General features: G+C 44.1%; 1 protein-coding gene and 1 pseudogene across 3 annotated transcripts in view; both read right to left on the minus strand.

Annotated features, from left to right (window-relative positions):
- Nucleotides 1-200: 200 nt before the first annotated feature.
- On the minus strand, nt 201-3,528 carry LOC106571523 (solute carrier family 22 member 2-like; annotated as a pseudogene).
- A 104-nt stretch (nt 3,529-3,632) lies between these two features.
- The window catches only part of LOC106571395 (cation-independent mannose-6-phosphate receptor), a 44,697-nt gene continuing 32,742 nt past the window's right edge, over nt 3,633-15,587 (minus strand). For 2 of the 3 annotated variants that reach the window (XM_014144437.2, XM_045695714.1), the window contains 15 exons: nt 15,070-15,338; nt 14,304-14,519; nt 14,015-14,164; nt 13,703-13,861; nt 13,308-13,512; nt 12,772-12,924; nt 12,429-12,663; nt 12,120-12,256; nt 11,821-11,938; nt 11,229-11,375; nt 9,839-10,023; nt 9,398-9,584; nt 6,317-6,478; nt 6,111-6,180; nt 3,633-5,940 (listed from right to left, as the gene is read on the minus strand). In XM_014144437.2, coding sequence (XP_013999912.1) covers nt 5,506-5,940; nt 6,111-6,180; nt 6,317-6,478; nt 9,398-9,584; nt 9,839-10,023; nt 11,229-11,375; nt 11,821-11,938; nt 12,120-12,256; nt 12,429-12,663; nt 12,772-12,924; nt 13,308-13,512; nt 13,703-13,861; nt 14,015-14,164; nt 14,304-14,519; nt 15,070-15,338 — 2,828 coding nt within the window. In that variant the 3' untranslated portion in view covers nt 3,633-5,505. The remainder of the gene's footprint in view (nt 5,941-6,110; nt 6,181-6,316; nt 6,479-9,397; nt 9,585-9,838; nt 10,024-11,228; nt 11,376-11,820; nt 11,939-12,119; nt 12,257-12,428; nt 12,664-12,771; nt 12,925-13,307; nt 13,513-13,702; nt 13,862-14,014; nt 14,165-14,303; nt 14,520-15,069; nt 15,339-15,587) is intronic. The other variant, XM_014144438.2, reaches the window with a different exon arrangement.

The following is a 15,587-nucleotide window of genomic DNA, read 5'->3' on the forward strand; positions in this document are numbered from 1 at the left end:
GACTATCAATGTCTTTGGTAATTGGTAGCATCTTAATCAAGCATCTGACCAAATTACGCTAGATTTTAGTGAGTTAAACCGGGAGTAGTTTCAAACTCAAGATATTCAGATACTGGTACAGTAAAAGATTCCATCTTCATACAGCATTGATGTGTTACAAGTTAATAATGCTTGTGTATAATCATGTTCTCACATTGCAATTAGGTACCGAAGCTGATGAGTGGCAGCTCCAGTCAGATGACAGCCAGCCTGTAGAGAAGGAATGTGGCCACGATGCCTCCGCTGTCACACAGAGTGAAGCACGCTGACACACCCATGTTCCTTAGGAGAGAAACAATACTATCACTGTCTGGAATTTTAGCTTTAAACGGAACTTTATGTTATGCTGATTGTCAATGTTGTGTGATGCAACCATGTGGTGCTATTTATTTGTATATTGTTGTTTTCTGTGCCCCCCTGGTAAACCTTACCTGACAAAGGTGGGGTACAATTCATTGTTTACAAACACCAGCATCTCAAAAGCCATGATGATGCCCAAACGGCCAATGCAGGTCACAACTGTTCTGAAGCAGAACATACCTGTAAATGAGAGAAAGAAAATAACTTAATGCACATTCAACCTGGCAGGTCATTGTTATTTGACATCAATGTTATCATAGACAATAGACATAGACTCACTCTCAGGGATCATATCAGTGGTGAAGCAAGATGCTCCAGCTACAATGTTGGCCGTAGCAAAGGGAAGACGCTGTCCAATACGGTCGATGGTGAAGAGGATGAGAAAGGCAGCAGGGAACTCCACCAGGCCAGAGATCAGGAAGTCAATGTATACGTCTCCCCCCAGAATTCCGAGGTGCATAATAAGACCCTGGTAGACAATAGCACTTGTGAACCTGGAGGAAAGACACAAGTTATTTACTGAGGGATCTAAGTGACCGTAAAGGAAACCGTATAGTTGTGATTAATAAGGCTATTATAGTTCTTGATATTTTCTTGTTGTTTGTGGAAAAGGTTTACCAGTTGAAACTAGTAAGGATGAAGATGTGTTTTCTCATGTTTGGAGTTCTGATTAGGTCCATGAATGAGACAGTTGAGGTCTTGGCATTGCCGTCTCTCATTGTACGTAAGACACAGTAGCGTATGAAAGTTATTCTTCAATCTAGTTTACCATGCAGGGCTGTCTGTGAGTGTCTGTACGATACATCAGCCAAATGTGTGTAATATCAAACTACATTTCAGTAACTGCAGCATTCTTTCGTTTCTTCAATTTGATATGCTCTTCAAAGCACTAATTACTCACCTCAATGTTACTGGAGAGGGTTTTCTTGTTTTCTTTAGCTATTGCCTCAGTGATCTCCACAGCTTTCTTTGCATTGTGCTGAGAGAGAAGCCATATTGGAGACTCTGGGATCAGCCTGGAAGCCAGAATAGAAATTTCTATATAAAAATCTTGAATACATGAAACACACAAACAAATATCTACCTGAATATCTACAGTATGAGGCAGTTCCAGGTCTTACCAGTAGTAGGACAGGAAGAGGATGTAAGGTGCAGTGATCACCTGCAGCCAATGCCAGTCTGATGAAGTAGGGGGTGAGGGGCAGGATGAGAATTCCCACACTGAAGAACATCTGGTAGACAACTCCCACAGTTCTCCTGTATTCTACTCCTATCAGCTCAGTGACTGAGGAGAGGGGGTAGGAGCAGGGCATAAGGACAGGACACAGAGGATACCTATGGACGAGAGAGGAAGTCTCTGACATGATGCTATAGTCAAAAGTGTTGTGACTGACGTATTATCTCCACAAGTGCAATATGATGTGATTATTACAACTACAATTTCTAAAACTACAATTTGAAATGTAAAATTATAATTAAAATGTTAAGGTTTTAGACATTGTTTAAAAAAGCAATGTTGTCATACTCAGGACATATCCAGCCACCCTCCCTTGACACAAAAGCCATAGAATGCTATAGAATGCTCAGAAGACCAGCATGGATACTCAATTTGGAGACCATGCTACAAGGATTCCCAAAATCCCATTAATGAGGTTGGACATTAACAAGCTCTTCTTTCTGCCAAATCTAAAATGAAGGAGAAAAAGGAATACCCAGAGGATGGAAATTCAAAATTTCATTTTTCCATCTCTGCACATAGTATTTCAGAAGGGTATGTCTTTCATTCAGGGTTCACTCTCTTTTAGCAAGTCCATTTTCCTTCACTTTTTCTCATTAAGTCAGTAAGAAATCTGCACTGGTGGGATCTTCTGTCTGACCCACATAGCCTTCCGTATCTGTCAGCCATGTATCCAATGGCTATGCTGCCTATGAAGAAGCCCACGTTGAGTGTCGCCTGGAATGTCCACCACCCAGACATCAGGTCAAACTGAAATTCACAAATACCTTATCATTCACTGCCATTTTAATCAGTTCTTTGTTCTGACATTCAATTAAAATTGAACATATAATTCATGAATATTTCATAAAGTTCTCACCTCGGTCACAAAGGACTGCCTGCCTTCGTAGTCATACTCCCAGCCTTCTTTGCAGGAGGTCATGGGAGCTTTGCTGCGGTGGGCGTCGGTGAGGTCAGACTCTGGGTTGTCACAGGTCAGACCCGTATTGTTCCAGTCCAGGTCAAACTGCTCACACTGATTGTGGACCAGCACTCCTGAGGTGTTGACCAGAGGGACCGTGATCTTTCTGGCGTCCATCAGGTTCCAGCCACAGCTCTGCCGGATCTGACTCACCCCTGAGTTCCGGCACCAATGCTCTGGGGTGAACCCCTGGAACATAATGCCTACGTAGACCCATGGCATGGAGACCATACAGAGCAGGGAAATGATTCACTTCTGGGATCGCCCTAGCTTGCCCACCTCCTCTAGGTTGTCATCAAAAGTGTACAAGTACATGGTTGCAGTTTTCAGACACTAAGACATTTGTGACTGCAGAAAGACCTGACCATGGTTTTTCAACAGTGTGAAAACAATCTAAGGTCCAACAGAGGTTGACCTTTGACCTATCAGTGATCGACGATGCATTTAGACACGTTCACTAGAGCAGGCTTCAGACGTCATGGGGATCTTGCAATTGAACTCTACAGAATTCTTTAATAATCTGTGTTTGGTTTGATAAAGGGCCAAATCCAATAACACATTCATTGATGGTCCATCACAAACCACAAAATGTTAATTGTTACAGTATACATTACTGTATGTATATTTGTCTTGATTTTACCTGGTCTTGGTGAGTTCTAGATGCATTGCCCACTCAATTACATGTTACTTAATCATGCCATTATGTCCATTTCATTTTGGTCAATATTTACTGAATTGTAAAAACTGAATACGTCTCAACTGTGTTTTTGTCACTTTAAGTTTACAGTGGAAAGTCAACACGGTCAAAAGAATGATTGATCTTACAGAAATGTAGGTCTACCTTACATTTCCCTTTTGAAGCCTCAGTGATTTATGACTAGGGAAACATACAGTACTGGTGTACAGTACTGAGACTTCTGAGGTTCTGTTCACTAAATGCATCAACCTGATGACCTTTCAGAGTAACCTTAGTCAAATCTCCACAATCCTGGAAGTGCTAAATGGTGTTACTCTTTAATAGAAGCAACAGTGACAGACAGCTGAGCTCTTTTTTTATTGAAATAATGCAACATTTTTACATCAAAATTTAAACATGAAAACAGACAAAAAGCAGTAAAACATGTTTGAGAAAATAACATACAAGAACCAAATCACCTCCAAAAGTACCAACTCATCAGAATGGAGCTCCTTTTCCCATGATTCATACCCACACAGATGAACCAAGCAGACGTGCTTTGGAGCTTACAGCAGACCTAGACATTATACAATGAGCAAGGATTTCCTTCACATTACTACCATACAGGATTACTTTTCATCGCTCCTGAAGAAAGGTAGAAAGTGCCCTTTCCCCATATCAAAGTACCTGAAGACATCTCTTTTTTTCATCTGACTTCTACAGTAATGTCTGTTTTAAATATTAGCCTTTGTGCAGTTATGTCACAATTTCAATTCATGATCTTGGAGGTGTGGAAACTTATGAAAATAAATGCAAAATTAGATACATTTTATAACCTCGCACAACATTGTGAAGTTTTTCTGCTGTTCTCCTCTTAATAACCTGTGCAGCTACAAACCTTAATAAATACCCTGAAAGGTGAACCATTATTTTACGGATAAGGTTGCTATGGCCAGCGGCTTGCTAAGTGTGTGAACATTAGCTTCAACACTGGTGATAAACACTGGCATAACAAAGAAACTCTCCAATTTGAAGTCTAAATAGAGACAACGGTAACAAGAATCCTGTAGCCAGACTGGTTAGTGAGGCAAGTTCCACCTCAAAAGCTTTTTCTAATTACTGTTCTGTACCACTGACATTAATATGAGACATTGTCCCAACTGCAGATACATGAGAGTGGAATAAGTGACTGCCTGTGTACATGTGATTTGTGTACTGGTGTTTGTGTACTTGTGTGTGCCAACTGATAAATGCTAAATTAATTTCAAATAATCCATATTTTCCCAGAAAGGTAATACTGTGATTTCTGCTATAGACCCAGTAAAGTGTCTGCAAGGGATAGATATGGCTGAGTAAGACCGAAAAGGGGATCTCAAGCTCACAAATACATTGCATCTTTAATGGCACTAGCTACAACTTTCATGACTTCCGTTTATGAGGGATAGCACATGCAATTTGGCAAAAAGTGAGTTTCAGCTCTACAGAAAACATCCCTTTTCAAATAAACTTAGGTCATGACTTTGACAAGGCAACATCTAGAAGCAGAGTTAATTTATAGCATTTAACAGATACAGCAACTAGCTGTGCCTGTGATACATATGGTACATATGGAGTGCAAGTACAAAACCACATGATGATTTGATATACTGTTGTTGAATAAATACGATTTAGGGAACTCTAAAAAAAAAATACAACCTAAGAATCTCATGTACCAATGAGTCATGGTTTGAGCAACACAGTTTCAAGTCCCTGTTTTCCCAATAACTTATTTTCCATTTTCACAACAATCCATTCACACAGAGGCCAATCATGTCCAATCCTGGCAAGGTTAGCAGTATAGAGTTTTACAGAGCAAATCAGTCCACAAAATTAAATAATAAAAAACTTGAATAAGCAATTCTCAGGAAGATGCAAGTGACAAAATACAATTCCATTACCTATATACATAAATTAAATAAATCAAACAGTACAAAAACAATTAATTGATGAAAACACTCATCAGGAAGGCATCGACTTCCTTTCGAAGAGGGGCCCCCCCAAAAAATCTGCTCTTTAAAACTGTAAACAGCCAACAGATATTCTGCATCGTTCCCTTTACAAAATAAACAAAACGCCTCTAAGGGTTTATGCTTTCTTGCGTTGTCGTCGTTGTGCGGAGACATTCAGAGTAAGAGAGAGAGAAAGAGTAAGAGAGAGATATTAGTTCAGGTGGACGGGAGAATGGGGAGTCCCTCACACTCTCAGCAGGTCCTCATCGCTGTCATCCTGGGGCTCTTGTTGTTTCCTGTGGGGGGGGCTGTCGCCACGGTGAGGCTTGGCCCTTCCCCTCCTCCCCCTATCCTCCAGGAGCCCCACCAGGTCCTCATCACTCTCCTCCTCCAGCAGGGCGCTGCGGAGGGGTCCTGAAGTGCGGGTCCTGGAGCTCGAGGGCCGTAGAGTGGTCCGACCACCGTGGACACGCACCCCGGGGACAGATAGGACCTCGTCCTCACTGTCCTCCTGCTCGTCCAGGGAGAAGGAGCGCAGGGCGTTGCCGTTGACGGGCTTGGTGGTGATGTGGCCGTTCTCCTGGCCCTCCTTCCCGAGGCGAGAGGACATGGCTGGGGCCTCCATCTCCTCCATCAGCCACTCCATCTCATCGTCCCCTCCCTCATCATCCATGGTCACCTGCAGGGACAAACAGACAGACAGGGGAGAAGATTCAGCACTGGGAACTCACCACACCATCATTGACATGGAATCAATTACTTTAAAATATAAACAGAATTGAAGAGACTATATACTGTAGCTGGTTGGTTTGATCTGTACTGTACTACAGGGTTTATTGATGTGGATACCTTGGAGTATTTATAAGAAACAGGGTTTCCTCTCCTGCAACATCCAATCACTTTCTGTATAACCAGCTCCCTGGAAATAGAAAAGATTTAGGAAAAGATGAAAAGAAATAGGATGCATGTACCATATGACCAAAACACACTTAAGCTGTATTCAAATTAGTATCTATAGCCCCTATGCTAGTGGCCCCTATGCGAGATGTCTCTACCTCCTCTCTCGTTTGTGAAGTAGCAGAACCAGCAGACAGATGGTCAGCACAACCAATAGCACACTCAGGACCGCCCCCACAGCCTGGCTCCTCCCAGACAAGGCCCTATGGTCCTCCTCTCCGTCATCATCAGTCTGCTTGGACTCGGAGGTGTCCACAGTTCTGTACGGCACACCAGACAAAATGTCACACATCTACCTTATACAGCATCTTTCATTCAAATTCAAAGTCCAATTCAATGTATGGACTGGTAATAGAATTAACCCTTTCACACGAACCATCACACGGGGTGTGATCGTTCTACAGTGGTCCCTGAAGCGTACGATCACACCCCGTGTGATTAGAACACTCATTTAGAATGCTCATTAGAACGGCCAGTTTCGAATGACGCAACAATCAACATTTGAGCTGGCCACACTTTTTTCAGAAACTATTTACACAAACACAGTCCTTACAAAGTTATGTCCAGAATGTGAGCAGTTTATTTTTGGATGCAATGTTCAGATATTCACAGAAGTATCTATAGCATAAGACAAATCATCCTAACCGGAAAAATGTAGGCTACATTTGTCCTAGCGCTGAGGAAAGATTGACGCAACACAAGCGGTCATATTTTCTAACTCTCGGCTGACATAAACTACACTATGAATTAGCCAATAGCAATTACTATGTACAATTAATCACATCACGGGTGAGCTCACCGTTGATCAAAATAATTGAGTAAAACACTTTCTAGAAATCGAAAGTAATCCGACGATTAGTTTCAGCGTGCAGCCATGCTTTTTTAGCTCACAGAAACCGAAGATAATAAGAGAAGACAAGATGATTTGTTGAAGGGGTGTGGTCTACCATCATTCACATCCCACATTCACTTCCTGAAGTTCTCAAAAAATGAGTGAACCCTTACTCACCTCATTTTGTTATAGCATCTTTGGTCCGACAGACGATCAAGTGAAACCCAGAATGCATTGTATGTCAACAAACATGGCTCCATACACAAAGCTGGAATTAGCTTAGCTCATCATAATCAGTACAACCTTCAAAACATTATTTTACACACATACTATGCGCCCTTTACAATTTATGCAAAAATCGGAACGCATGATTTATCACGGGTAATTGAAAAACGTAAATAAAATAGTAAATATACTGCTCAAAAAAATAAAGGGAACACTAAAATAACACATCCTAGATCTGAATGAATGAAATAATCTTATTAAATACTTTTTTCTTTACATAGTTGAATGTGCTGACAACAAAAATCACACAAAAATAATCAATGGAAATCCAATTTATCAACCCATGGAGGTCTGGATTTGGAGTCACACTCAAAATTAAAGTGGAAAACCACACTACAGGCTGATCCAACTTTGATGTAATGTCCTTAAAACAAGTCAAAATGAGGCTCAGTAGTGTGTGTGGCCTCCACGTGCCTGTATGACATCCCTACAACGCCTGGGCATACTCCTGATGAGGTGGCGGATGGTCTCCTGAGGGATCTCCTCCCAGACCTGGACTAAAGCATCCGCCAACTCCTGGACAGTCTGTGGTGCAACGTGGCGTTGGTGGATGGAGCGAGACATGATGTCCCAGATGTGCTCAATTGGATTCAGGTCTGGGGAATGGGCGGGCCAGTCCATAGCATCAATGCCTTCCTCTTGCAGGAACTGCTGACACACTCCAGCCACATGAGGTCTAGCATTGTCTTGCATTAGGAGGAACCCAGGGCCAACCGCACCAGCATATGGTCTCACAAGGGGTCTGAGGATCTCATCTCGGTACCTAATGGCAGTCAGGCTACCTCTGGCGAGCTGTGCGGCCCCCCAAAGAAATCCCACCCCACACCATGACTGACCCACCGCCAAACCGGTCATGCTGGAGGATGTTGCAGGCAGCAGAACGTTCTCCACGGCGTCTCCAGACTCTCTCACGTCTGTCACATGTGCTCAGTGTGAACCTGCTTCATCTGTGAAGAGCACAGGGCGCCAGTGGCGAATTTGCCAATCTTGGTGTTCTCTGGCAAATGCCAAACATCCTGCACGGTGTTGGGATGTAAGCACAACCCCCACCTGTGGACGTCGGGCCCTCATACCACCCTCATGGAGTCTGTTTCTGACCATTTGAGCAGACACATGCACATTTGTGGCCTGCTGGAGGTCATTTTGCAGGGCTCTGGCAGTGCTCCTCCTTGCACAAAGGCGGAGGTAGCGGTCCTGCTGCTGGGTTGTTGCCCTCCTACGGCCTCCTCCACGTCTCCTGATGTACTGGCCTGTCTCCTGGTAGCACCTCCATGCTCTGGACACTACGCTGACAGACACAGCAAACCTTCTTGCCACAGATCGCATTGATGTGCCATCCTGGATGAGCTGCACTACCTGAGCCACTTGTGTGGGTTGTAGACTCCGTCTCAAGCTACTACTAGAGTGAAAGCACCACCAGCATTCAAAAGTGACCAAAACATCAGCCAGGAAGCATAGGAACTGAGAAGTGGTCTGTGGTCCCCACCTGTAGAACCACTCCTTTATTGGGGGTGTCTTGCTAATTGCCTATAATTTCCATCTGTTGTCTATTCCATTTGCACAACAGCATGTGAAATTTATTGTCAATCAGTGTTGCTTCGTAAGTGGACAGTTTTATTTCACAGAAGTGTGATTGACTTGGAGTTAAGTGTTGTTTAAGTGTTCCCTTTATTTTTTTGAGCAGTGTATATCAATAATACCACACAAAACCTTTTTTGATAGTGATTTATTGATACAAATTGCGCATTTAGGCAGTCAATCACGGTAACCTCTCACTCCCACTCTGAGCCATTCAGTGTTGTTGTTTATGGAACAATCACATCCTGGAATGGAGAGAACGTTCGAACATCACGTGCATAAAAAAACTCACGCTGGGGCGACCGTTAGAGATATTTGGAACTCACGCGTGAAAGGGTTAAATGGAAGTAAGCGCTTTAAAGCTGAAGTTGAAAAGCTTTTTTTATAGGCCAACTTCAGGTAGTACTTTGTTTCAAAGCATTTTCTCCTTTTTTGAAACAACTGAACACTATCCTGATATCTGTGTGTGGAGTTGTTGACTCACACTAGGCCACAGACAGTGGAGGTGTGCCAGATGAAGAGGTACTGGCATCCGTCCGTCTCCAACAGAAACTCTGGGATGCCCTCCCCGGCTGAGGGGTTACATTGGAACAAGATGGCCGACGACACCGTATTGGAATTGTCCCGCATACACACAGACTCCGATGGGACCAGCACGTCCAGGTTACCACCTGAGGAGAACGAGTCCATCCGTCAATCACAAGCAGCTTAATGGAGTGAGCTCGTTGAGTCATTGACGTCAATGTAAGTATACTTGATTACCAATTACTGTATCTTGTGAGTGATGTTGACATCCGTCTGATCTTTAATAAGTGCAAGGTGAGGCACTGAGGATGTTCAACACCACGCTCCAAACCCACCCATACTGTATTCCCCAAAGGCCCAGACCACTTTGGAGTAAACCTGTGTCTAGCTCACGTCTTACCTTTGATGTAGTACTTGGCCTTGCTGGAGGAGCCGATCTTCCTACTGTAGTCTCCGTTGATCTTCACCTGGCAGATGTTGGCCCCGAGACACATGGAGAAGGAGCTGTCGGTGATGCCTGACAGCTGAATGTCATAGATGTACTTGTCCCCATTGGAGCGAATGTCCCCAGAGGCCTGGTGGAGCCTACAGTGGACAGACGGACAAAAAACCTGGCCTGAGTACATTCATAAAAGGCTTATTTTATCTTCCCTCTAGTACATTTTTAAATGTTTGTTTTATGTTCCCTGCTGCAACTGTAGAGAGGTTCAATTGCATCAGAGGCCCACTGGTGTTGTAATAGGCATTCAGGCAGTTAATAGGCCAGAGCAACATTTGACCGTTTAGGACATAAGAGGCTTTGACCCATAGAGATCATATTAAATTACTAGAGGCCTTGTCATAAACCCTCAAAGTTCCACAATGGGGCCAAAATGGCAGCCATCTTAGTCAGGGAGAAATCCAAAACCAGTCTAATTGGAATGAATGGCAGTAGGCATAGGTGATGCATTTCCTGCTTTTACTTATGCAGGAAAATAAAACTAAGGCATGTGATATATCAGAAATTTGGTGGAATTATAAATGTAGTTTATACAGATTTTATTCACAATTTTTGTATAAATAGTCTCTAGAATATATGTAAACAGACCATAAATATTACAGATTTTGTTTTCTTGTAAAGCCGTGAGTGCTATTATATGATTATTTGTTGCATTTACAACTTGTCAAAGTCTTGTCATCAACTGATTTGAGCCAGTGTATGGCTGTGAATTGACTGCATTGTTTGAATGGAATGTTGGCTTATTGGGAGTTAAATTTGAAACATTTATGGAATCATTCCTCTAAAACATGTTGGCTGGCTAGCTAGCGGGTTAATACACATACAGTGAAAATAAATGATTCACATTCATGACACTATCTTTTCACAGCACTGGCAAAACCATAGTTGACCAGCTCCCTGACAAACATGGCTGATCTTTGGACCATCATAAGAAGGTTCATCTCCATTCTAGTATTCCAATTCTATGCTTTGACCTATGATCTCAATGACCTGGAAGATAACATGTTTAAAAATACATGTTTTCGGCTCAGCACATGAACTTGACTCATAACAGGTGTGAATATAATATGGTCAGGGTTAATTGTTTAACTCTAGCTGTATGACCGTTACAAAAAAAGATTGCAGATTTTTTTCTATACTGGTCTCCCATTGGAATCAAACCTACAACCCTAGCGTTGCAAGCACCATGCTGTACCAACTGAGCTACACGGGACTAGAATGGAGAGGTGGCCTGGGTTGTTGTGACAATAAAGTTGCTTGATTGAACTGTGTTGGTGGTGAGAGGTGTCACCTGTAGTAGAGGGCCCCCAGGCTGAAGTTGGCCCCTGTATCGGGGACTTTGATAGTTCCGTTGACCATCACCACCTCACGTTGTTGAGCAGCGCATGCCGCACGAGTCTCCCAGCCCAGCACAAACTCACATGAGGCTTCATCCACGCTAAGCACAGAGACACAGACATTTAGTCAGAGTGTGTGTACAGTATATGTGTCTGTGTGAGCGTTAACAGAAATCCTTGAAAGAGCGACAAATGAATGGAAAAGTTGAACTAGAAAAATAAACATGAAGTTCAAGACTTTAAAATGGACATTTCAATTGTAAATTTTCAACTACAAAGGAGGTTAAAGTGCCTCTTCAACTTGATCATTCAGTAACTTTTCCTAGTATTGTTGCGTTGAATAAGTTTGTTTTGCCCTCAGGTCTACATTTTAGTTGCTGACTGGAGGCTAGCTGGCTTTCCTCTGTAGGAGAGATGGCCATGTCCCAGATCTGTTTGTGCTGTATAGCCAACAACCATAGCAGTTGGTTATATGTCACAAACAGATCTGGGACAAGGCTACAGGCGAGGAGGCTCTCCCAAGCTAACTGCTTACAGCCCACTCACCTCAGCAGCTTGGGCTGGCCTATATTAGGACCACATGTCAGCTGGACCACTGTCTTGGCCTTGAGGCCGTTTCCACACACAGTGTCTCCCATGGTGTAGCTCACTAGGATCTTCTTATCTGGGAGAGGGAGGGTTGGTTAAGGTTGAGGCAATATGTCTATCACAGCTTATTTTAGTGGGTTGGGACACAAACACACAAGCCGAAGAACAATGTGAAACGTAACACATGGCATTCCAATTTTGAAAGAGTTTCCTCCAGTCCTGCTAAGGTGTGGGTGTGACGGAGCTGTAAGACCCACCAGAGACGGCCATCTTCTGGGTGTAGACACGGCCCAGGGTCTGGGTCTTACCCTCGCTGGTCCTCCGGCACACCGTGGCTCCCTCAGGGCAGCCTGGCAGGCCCCCATGGATCCCCTGGCACAGGTTGATATAGTACCTGGAGATAGCACAACCAAGCTAAAGTTCAAATAGGTTTTTTTCTAACAGCTTGCCACTACTGTGCATGTTCACTCATCATCAAGTTGTACAGAGGGAGAAAAAGACAGAACGGAAGAGGAGTAGGAGGGAGAGAGGAAGATAGAGAAGGAGTAGGGAAAAGCTAAACATACGCCATTTTGTTGTGGCTGAACTTCCAGGGCTCTGTGAGAGAGGAGAGGGTGCGCAGGTCGTAAGTTTGGTGCTGGTTCACCAGCTTACACTCCATCTTCTTGGGTGGGCATACAGTCGTGGTTCTCCACTGGAAGGTGGCAGCGCAGCCTCCTGTCTCACTGAGAAGCGCTGGGGTGCCGTGGCCGGCTGACTGGTCACAGGTGAACAGGATGGACGACTGCCTCTTCCCTGTAACTGAGAGGGAGACAGCACACAGCAGTATTGAGCACAGTTAAGTCCAGAGCCAACTCTGTTCCACATTATACAAGATAGCCTAAAAGCATTGCTTCGACCAGTAATTACCATTAGCGCAGAATCCCCATTTCCTGTCCTTGTTAAAGTCGCTGGTGGTGGCACACCAGAGTCTCCCACCGATCTTGCCCTCGGTTGTACACGCTGTGTACGACTTCTTCAGGAAGTTAAAGGGAAACACGCACACCTCCCCATTCTCAGTCACTGAAAAGGAAAACATGTACATCAATAAAAAAACACACTATATTTTGTTTGAAATGAGCTTCACTTTGGGATACAACACCACAAAAGGTTGATAAACACCTCATCAAGGCATCATAGGTCGCATCTTAAATAACACCATATACACACACACACATACATATATATATATATATATATACGTGTATATATATACACACACACACACACACACACACACACACACACACACACACACACACACACACACACACACACACACACACACACACACACACACACACACACACACACACACACACACACATACATACATACATACATATGGGTGTCATTAGCGACTTGGTCATAGACTCAGAGGCAGGACTGACTGAGAACTGTCTAACCTGCTGGGCAGATGTCTCCTCCTCTGTACTGCATAATGACAGCCTGCTCTTCATGTTTGTAGTCCATAGTCATGGCCTGGCTAATGCCATAGGAGAATGCTGATCCGCCCGGCGACTGCACACACACTGCACTGTTCTTACATTTGGGGTCCGTCACCGCCCCACACACATTGATCTTATAGGTCTCTGAACCGACGCCGGGCACCTGGAAGAGAAAGACAAAGGGTATCAACAAGGATGAAATGCATCATGAAAAAGAAGAATAACTACTTAGAAAGAAAGCCCTGTCCACCTAATACATGGACAACTATGTGTTAATGCATAGATTAGCTAAGTAGCTATAATAGAAGTAGGTATATCGAGGGTAAGAGGCCACATATGAATGGTCAACCCACCTGGATCTCCCCAGAGAGGGGTGAGAGGTCAAAGGTGAACTGCAGCTGTGAGTCAGTTAGGTTACAGACACTGGTCTGAGTGGCATCAGGACAGACCAGCGGAGTGGCCCACTCAAACACATACATACAGTCCTGCTTCCTGATCATCTGGGGCGAGCCCTGGGGGGACAGGAAAGAGGCTTTCATTCTGCAAAGGCATTACCTCTATTTTTGCCATCTTTCAACACAAGAACCATCAGTGAGAAAAGACGACAATGAAAGAAAAGGTCTCTAATATATAGACACGCCATCTGTGAAACCTGTGGTACTGACCAGCTCCAGGCCTCTCTGGCAGGTGAACAGGATGGTGGAAGTGTAGTTCTGGGTGGAGTCAGAGGGGCAGGTGGTGGTGCTGTTGAAGGTGATTGACACCTCATTGGTCATGCTGTTGAACTCCGGGGTGGAAGTGATTCGACCAATGTCCTGTTAGTAGGAGAGAGACACAGAGAGAGAAATCCTTGAGCATGCTGGTTTGTAAACACAGAGGGAATACTATTAAAGAGTCTTCATTTCTGCTGTGTGCGTGTTGGGGTGTGCATGCGTTTCTCTGCGTGTGACTCACTACAGGGGGCCCCTCGTCAGGGTCCATGCAGACAGCGGCCCCTGGGGGACAGGTGACCCCAGGGATGGGGTTGAGGGGCTGGCAGATGTTGATGTAAAAGTCAGGGGACTGGTCGTTGTCCACCAGGTCCTCGTCTGTGGCCATGTAGTAGCCCGTCACATGGATCAGAGGAGTCAGGTCGATGAGGGTAGAGCCGTTCAGGACTGAACACTTCACCTATGGAAACATCATGAAAGAGAGAGACGATGGGGGCTAGCAAAGAAAAAAGATACATCAGATGTTTACATATTAAATAGCCTTTTAGATATAATACACCCAATACAGTATACCAAATTTGAATAGAAAGTTAACAGCTGTTGGTTGAGATCTGAACACCTCAATAAGATGTCAGTTGAGGTAATTCCTCAAGATGTACCATTCAGCAGATTAAACGTTATGTATTAAGAAAATCTTTCAGTCACCTGGGTAAAGCAGCACATCCATGTAGTTTGGTTATTCAACACAGACAGTCAGTTAACATCAGTAACAATAGATGAGCAGCACATTGACTTGTTTGAAATGACTTTACATCAAGGGCTCACTGGTTGCCGGATATGTATGGCATGACTGGTAAGCACTATTAAAGAAATTCCACCTATCAATCAGTGTCTAGGTAATGCAAATTGCCATATTACTTACGTCTATCCAATCTTTTCAGTTATACTCAGTCTAGGGAGTATGAGGCTATGGGTTGTTTTGGAATTGGGAAAAAAACACTTGTAATTACCTGCTGTTCGCACACCAGGGGCGTGTGCCAGGAGAAGAAGTGTGTGCACGTGTTCTTGTCTGAGTCCACCAGTACTGGCCCCGTACTGGCCTCTCCGTGGGCCTTGCACACAAAGCTGATGATACTTTTGTGTGTGATGGCGGGGTTGGCTGCACACACAGCCCCGCCCTCATAGGTCAGTTCCACCACCTGGTCCAGGTATGACAGCTTCCTGCTGGCCCGCCCGCCACTCAGAGCACTTTTGGGCTCCTTGATACACACACCTGCACCTTCACACACAAACAACTACTTTACCATAAGCAACTGAACAGACTGTCTACGTCGATCAAACTCAAGTCTACGCCCTCAATTTCGCGAATTTCTGCACAAGGATTCAGTTTTTTTTTAATATATATTTATTTTGTATTTCACACCCTTTTTCTCCCTACTTTCGATCTTGTCTCATCGCTGCAACTCCCCAACAGGCTCGAGAGGCGAAGGTCGAGTCATGCGTCCTCCGAAACATGACCCGCCGAACC

This window comes from Salmo salar, chromosome ssa15 (assembly GCF_905237065.1).
Source record: "Salmo salar chromosome ssa15, Ssal_v3.1, whole genome shotgun sequence".
NCBI lineage: Eukaryota > Metazoa > Chordata > Actinopteri > Salmoniformes > Salmonidae > Salmo > Salmo salar.